Source organism: Electrophorus electricus, chromosome 5 (genome assembly GCF_041902795.1).
Source record: "Electrophorus electricus isolate QZ-2024a chromosome 5, ASM4190279v1, whole genome shotgun sequence".
NCBI lineage: Eukaryota > Metazoa > Chordata > Actinopteri > Gymnotiformes > Gymnotidae > Electrophorus > Electrophorus electricus.
Window position 1 is genome coordinate 5,702,287 of NC_137501.1, and position 7,714 is coordinate 5,710,000.

A 7,714-nucleotide genomic window follows, 5' to 3' on the forward strand; every position below is an offset into this window, starting at 1 on the left:
AACTACATACAATTCACTCCTACACATTTCAATGGAATGTTGTATTGTTGGCATGAAGCATTGAACTTCAGTAAACCCAGCATGCATCAGGCAAAATGCAACCCCACAAGCCCAGCCTGTATAAGTCTCTTGGTTCCATTCAGACCTCTGATCCTTTTTCAGACCTCTGACCCACTTGCTAAAATTCCCAATGCCTCAGAGTACACCTCCACTGCTTTATGTGAGTCTGAGGGTGAGGGGTGTCTCCCAGGGAGGGGAGAATCAAAGCACTCGGGGAAATCAGAGATGTGTGTCAGAGATAGGCATACAAGCAAGGGTCAGAGGTCACATCCATAGATCTCAAGACAGGTTCACTGTCGTTGGATTAGTTCCCTGGATCAGAGGCAGCAATACATTTGGTGAGACCAACTATAACTCAAAATCAAGGGTAAAACAGATTACTGCTAAGATATGAGCATGGACCACATAAGCATATGCCACAAAAGAGCACAAACGCAATTTTCTGCACTTTCCAACCCAAGCAGAAGCTTTGCTAATGGCAGTGAACACTGAATGTGAGTCAACACAGCATATAATGTGCAAAGCCTCCAAACACAAAACAAGCCCTCTGCCTCTTTTGTAGAGTCACCATTCAGACACTAACAGGTCTGTGTGATGATATATATCATATGATAACAAAAATACGGCCATCGTTTCATACAAAAAAGTATATAAACTGTTCCTTGTTTCGTATCATATATATTATTCTTTGTTTCATATGTATATATGCATATCATACATATCATGTGATAGTATCGGATTGGACCTTCTTTTGCCTTCAGAACTGCCGTAATCCTTTGTGGCATAGCTCCAGCAAGATGGTGGAAACATTCCTTAGAGATTTGGACCATATTGACATGATCACATCACACAGTTGCTGCAGATTTGTCAGCTACACATCCATGTGAATCTCCCCTTCCACCACATCCAAAGTAAAGTGAACTCATTGTCATGTTCAAGAAATCAGTTGGAAATGATTTGAGCTTTTGTGACATGGCGCATGATCCTGCTGGAAGTAGTCCTCAGAAAATGGGTACACTGTGGTCCTTCTGCTTCAAGGTTCGATATGTGCATTCAGAGAAGCTCTTCCGCATACCTCAGTGGTAACAAGTGGTTATTTTAGTTACTGTTGAATCAACAAGGCATTTTTGCCCAGAAAACTGCCACTCTCTGAATATTTTCTCTTTTTCAGACCATTATCTGAAATACTCAGACCAGCCCGTCTAGCACTCACAACCGTGCCACGTTCAAAGTCATTTAAATCACCCTTCTCCCCATTCTGATGCTCAGTTTGAACTTAAGCAGGTCGTCTTGACCAATGCCTAAATGCACAAAGGTTCTAAATAAAAGCAAAAAATAATCAAATATGAATAAGAACCTTTTACTTGTCAAGTACATAATTAAATGCAGTAAGAAGTAGATTTTTACATATGGTTACTTTTATAAGCCTTTTATTTCTTAATGATGTGTTGTAACGGTTCCAGCAGGAACAGGCGAGAGGCAGGAGCTGTTTTATTAAGTGAGGGTAACAAAACATGGAGGGCCAAATAAACAGAGGCAAGGGGCAAACACTGAGGCAAGGTAACACAAATTAGGCAAACAAACACTGAGGCAAGGTAACACAAATTAGGCAAACAAACACTGAGGCAAGGTAACACAAATTAGGCAAACAAACACTGAGGCAAGGTAACACAAATTAGGCAAACAAACACTGAGGCAAGGTAACACAAATTAGGCAAACAAACACTGAGGCAAGGTAACACAAATTAGGCAAACAAACACTGAGGCAAGGTAACACAAATTAGGCAAACAAACACTGAGGCAAGGTAACACAAATTAGGCAAACAAACACTGAGGCAAGGTAACACATAAACTAGGCAAACAAACACTGAGGCAAGGTAACACATAAACTAGGCAAACAAACACTGAGGCAAGGTAACACATAAACTAGGCAAAAGACGACAATAATAGCAAGCGTAATCTAGACACACCGAACAAACCTGACTTACCAAAATAACCGACAAACTAGAAGACAAAACCCAGGGCTTAAATAACCAGAACAATCAGGGATTAATCAGACGCGGGTGAACATAACAGGGACAACCCAAACACGGACCGGAAATGAGGGACAGATGAGGGGCGGAGAAAACGAAACCAAGGAACGGACAAGGAAGTACAGGAAAACAAAGAAACAACAGGGAAATCAAGGAAACAGCGATGCCAGGAGGGAGACCATTCGTGACGTGTATCATTATCTGAATAAGAATTGACTTATATCAGGATATGAGATTTTGGTTATACCATACAACCCCAAATGCCACCATCTACGACTATGTGATTCATCAGGTGTTATGTCATATCATAAGTTTCTGTGTCCATTTCAGTGTTCAAGTTGATCTGTTCAAATTAACTAGTGAACAAAACTTTCAGGACTGCATCTTTCAGGACTGCAAGTGATTTCCAGTTAGCTTTGCCAATCCGGGTCACGGCACCACATACATAGGCTTGTGGGATTTTCCATAGTGACTAAAAACAAACAGCAGCGATCTCTCCTCTGTTCCTGTTTCTCATCTCCAGTCCCTTCTGCGCTGGTGTTTCCTAAATCCCATTATATCTGCCTGCTAATCAAATCCACACCAGCCTATGAGGTCATCAGGGTGGAGTGGCGTTTCCTCATTCTGAGAAGCGGGTCAGGACAAGAATAAAACCCTGAGTCGGGAAATGGTGAAATGTCTCCTGAAGAGGACGCAGGGAATATGTACGTTCCTCACTGTTCCTGATTACTGAAGGCCAGGCGGCGGTCCTGTCCATATATTACTGCATGTTCTCCACCCATCACCTTCACTCTCAGTCTCTATGAGCTTATACGAAGCCACAACCACATTCCTCTCCTAATTACTGGCTAACGCAGTGCTTGATATGAATATAATAAATATAGTAAATATTTGCCTTCTAACTTGCAGAGGTGTGCGGGTGAGAGGGTGAGAGAAAATGTACATGCATGTGAAATAAATTTTTTTTTAAATGAGAAACAAGGAAACAAATGTAATGCCCAAGAATGGATCAGTTGCACCAAACCGCTGTCATATACTAAACATTCAGAAAAAACTGTTCCAACTGGACAATGGCTATGTAGACATGGGGTCATGTGACATGGGGTGGTGGGGGATGCATAATTCTGATGTTCTGATATAACCAAATCTCTTGCTTGCTTGCTTGTTTCTATGACAACCCTTAGGCGCTGTTTTCCTGGAACAGTTAAGTGAAGAGTAAAATGTGAATTATGTGAATACAGCTTAATTTCATATTACCTACTTCAAGGATCCCCAAGCAAGCCTAAATTGTTTTATAAACCTCAATTAAATTGTGCTGAATTTATTAAATATGGTTTACAGCAATACATTTTATTTTTTTAAATATTATACCAAAATACCAAAAAAAGCGATGGCACATACTTACTCGAGATTATAAATTAAACATTGGAATATACATAACTTCAGAACATGTTAAAATTGCTGAATTGTTGAAAATTGTTTAATTGTTTTGAAAACTCTATCAGTGTATATCTGGTACAGCATAAAACCAGATAAATGAAACTGTATTGGTAAAGTTCAAACTGTACTGTAGAAATGCAAAGCTTATTTAAGATGAAAGAATGGTTTACTCCAGGTCATAATCTGCAAAGCTTTTTAAAAAGGACATAGCTATGCAAACTTTAAAAGTCAGGATAATTACAGACAAACACTCTTATGAAACATTTGCTTCTGAGTTTTAAATAATAAATTTAACAGGGTAAATAGTGCTTTGCTTTAGCACCAGATGTTAGAGTTTCGTTTTAAGCTGTTTTTCATTTATATTCTCTAGTCATTGCAAAATTAGTTTGTGAATATTGTCAAACCTTACCTAAGTCTCCCTTAAAGCAGAGGTTTTTTTTCATGACTTTTTCCTAGCACATTTAAGTAGACAATAAACAGGGAATTTACTGGGGGTTTAAAAGAACAAATTACACTTTCAAGGCACTATCAAACTGGCCAGAGTTCCTAAAAAACAAATCCTGTAATTGAAATCATGTAAAGAGCAGGTGGGTGTGTGCTGTCGAAAAAGGATTAGAGCAAGAGTAAAAAGGAGATTGTGAGAGCCAGTGCAGGTATTGTGATCATTAGGCTGAAGGAACTGTGCTTTAAGGCTTTAGCAGGCATGCCCCACACATGCTGCCAGCAGATGTGCATGCTAGCTAAAGGCTTCAAAAGAGCCAGTTTCTGGAGATGGCTTGAAAGCTGTCTGTTTCCCTTTGTCAAATCAGCTAGAGGCTACCCCACAGCCAAGGTGCACCTGTAGAAAAGACACTAGTCCTGTTATCTGGGAGCTCAAAGCAGCACCCAGTTCTCTCCTGGTACAAAAAGCCACCTCTGTCTATTCACACAATTAACTGTGCCAAAGGCAAGCTTTAGAAATAATTAATTGGAGATGGATCAAAAGTTGTCAGTCACCCTCACCTAAACTTCAAATCTTGGCCCTAGTTTCACAAAAGTCTTCACGCATCACCTCAACTTTGCCATCGCTTCAGGTTCCACTCTCAAGTTAAAGCTGAGTTCCCCATACTCTAGAATTAAAGAGTTTGCTGATAAACTCTAGAACGTAATATTCTAAAATTGGTTGGATGTATGAGCTCTCAAAACTTTAGAACTTAACATTCTAAAACTGTTTGGATATATGATCTCTCATTCAGAATGCAGAATTCAGGCCATAGGCTGTCTGGGCTAGCAGAGCTTTGTATAAATACTCCGACATCGATCGCATGCAGGAACATGCAGCAGACTCGAAGCAGGGTCTAATGACACTCCCAAGGCTGGGTTAATGCCTCACCATCCAGCCTCAGAGCTCAGGGGGAGACTCTGAGCATGCCCAACGCCATTACGGATGCAGCACCGGCCCAATGACATTACTCCACTGCTTCGGATCATGCAATTTATAAGGAATCCGTTTAAATCAGCTGTCATTTTGGGATTTTCTGATTTAAGAAAAACCTCTCTACGAAGCTCTTGTGCAATTTAGTCAGTCGAGCAATTGATGCTATTAAAGGAATGGCTGGACATTAGACCTAAAATGTCAGCATATGAATAACCATCTCCACACCGCTCCCACCAAAAAATCAAACTGAACTACGTATGAGAGTAGGTGCATTTTAGAAAACAGTAAAACAAACACTAATGTGAGAAGCATCTATTGTAGAGAGCTCAACTTGTTACTGATCAGGATGGAGGAAGTTTAGACTTCTGCCTGCTTAAAGTTCTAGTTACTATTGGTTCCAGATTTAAGAACCTCCAAACAGTGGAACTTTATGGGTTTTAGGATTATCGATTTGGCTCTCGGACACAGACACAAAAAAAAAGCACACTATTTTCATAGTTTTTTTTCTGGTTTTGTAAGACATTGGCAACAAGATCACCACCAACTGCAGCATGTGTACAAGTGTTTGTGATTAATGTGATAAGATATCAGTCAGTCACAAAAAATAAAATGTCACACAATCCCAAAATTGCCACGGTCTGCTTCCAAACTGTTCCATGCAACGTGTGTGTGTGCATATGAGTGTGTGTATATGGGATCATCTCATACTTGGTATCAGCTTTGACCAGACACACGTGGGCCCACATGCACCAAACCCAAACTGTAGCACTCTGCACTGTGGTTGCCTGCCAGAGGGCCAGAGATGAAACGAGACTTCAGTCAAAACTCGGTTCCAGCGGCGGTGCTGGAACCTTCCCAGTCCATCTACATGTACATCTGCAGACGTGAGCTGAGAGCTACGGGCCCAGCACAGCCCTGCTGCTGTGTCATTCCCAGTCCTCACACATGCCTACACCCTTATTTCCACTCTAACAGCCCCTCCTGAGGGGCCGTCTGCGGCTGGACGTGGTGGGATATGGACGCGCATGGGCCTTTCATTTGGCGCCCCGTGTGAGGAAGCTGCGTCATGAATACGGATGAGGCAGATGAGCCGAATATGTCCTCCTGCCCTGTGATATATCAGGATGTTCATGTCAGCGCCAGCATGGCTGGGAATAAGTGCAACACACAAAGCCCTTTTAGTGGGGTTTAAAAGCTGTGAACTTGGGTGGATAAAGGGGGACTTAAAGGGGCCTACTTCTTTTATCAAATGTATTTAATATTTTTAATGACATTACATAAACTGTGGAGATGTTCTGGTTTAAAAGAGAAAATTCTAAACTTATTAAACTGATATATTTTTGGTAGCATAAACACAAGCCGCTTCCACTTTAACAAAATGCAACCGTTAAAGGTTTGTGCTTAGACTATCGTCACAAGCTCAGCTCTGTTGAAAAGGACACTTTCCTGCCAATTTTTTTACTAAGAAAAAAACCATGAAACTCCCAAACTAAAACACCGTGGGAACATTCCACTCATAAACCTGCTGGGCGGCGGCTACGTACTGGCGGAGGGCGTCTCGGCGTGTACGGGCGGCGTGGAGGGCACGAGGCTAGGGAAGAAGAAGGAGCGGAGGGACAGCTCAGAATGCAGTGGAGAGCGCTGGGTAGGAAGGTTCTCACAGCTCCCTGCCGCGCTGCTGTGGATCTTCAGGTTCAGGGGCTTGGCCTTTTTCCTGGCTCTGTGGGAGAAGAAGCGAGAAGAGTGAATATGTGAACGACAGAACGGATGAATGAATAAACCGAACGGAAAAGGATATTAAAAAATACAAATAAAAAATAAAAACAGAGATGGGTGCTCGTTTTTTTTTTTCCATTCGCGGAGGAGACTTAAAAATGATTAAAGCAGAGGGAGCATGACATAGGGTGACAGATATGACGACCTACAGAAAGCTGACGTTGCGCACATCACAGACCTTGCTTAACTCTAACTCCCTCTCTGGACTTGGTTATGTCTGATAAACCACTACAAGTTTCTTGCTTGCACCTTCTGTAAGGATGATATTGGGGGGAGAAAAAATGTTTATGGGCATAGTTAGGTTATTAACAATGTCACATGTCCTCTTTAAAGAGACCCCTAATCAACACACCAGGCCATGAAAAGCACAGCAGGTTAGGAAAGAAGACAAGACCAAGTGAATTACACCACAATAATGCAGCTAGTGCCTGACTGGACCCCTTGTGCACTTCTAATGAGGTCTGGGGCCTTTCACACTTTCACACACACGCTTTACTCGCCATGCTCAAGGGCAGGTCAAGAATCATTCACACACACCAGGGCTGATATAGTGTGCCCCTGCTGGGACACACCACAAGAAGAACACACACACTCACATGTGCACGCTCACTCACACGCACACACACACACACACACACACACACACACTGTTAATAAGCTTATGTAGCTGGTAGCATCTCAGTAAGAAGCTCATTTAGATGTTAGTGTGTTGATGCCTGAGGGCTGCTATTCTGCTAACTGAGTACCACAATCAGACATTTTAAGTCTCGACCCAAAAGCGGAGATAAAGGGGAAACAAGCTACAAGTTATCAGAATTTCCCTCTGCAGTCAGCAATTTAGATAAAACCACATTATGCCATTCAAATGCCATTAGATACGTTGGTCTTCCCAGGAGAGAGCACTCCAAGCACCCCTGCTGATCCCACCCCCACACATGCTCCGTTCTCTCTCTGCTTCCCCTCTGTCTCAGACTCGCTCATCACATTC

The 7,714-nt window shown here is 42.0% G+C and overlaps 1 protein-coding gene across 6 annotated transcripts in view; it reads right to left on the bottom strand.

The window, feature by feature from the left end:
• Window positions 1-7,714, bottom strand: part of ksr2 (kinase suppressor of ras 2) — a 71,184-nt gene that overhangs the window by 29,538 nt on the left and 33,932 nt on the right. For all 6 annotated transcript variants that reach the window (XM_035530358.2, XM_081713911.1, XM_027010658.3 and 3 more), the window contains one exon: window positions 6,495-6,670. In XM_035530358.2, the coding sequence (XP_035386251.1) occupies window positions 6,495-6,670 (176 nt within the window). The remainder of the gene's footprint in view (window positions 1-6,494; window positions 6,671-7,714) is intronic.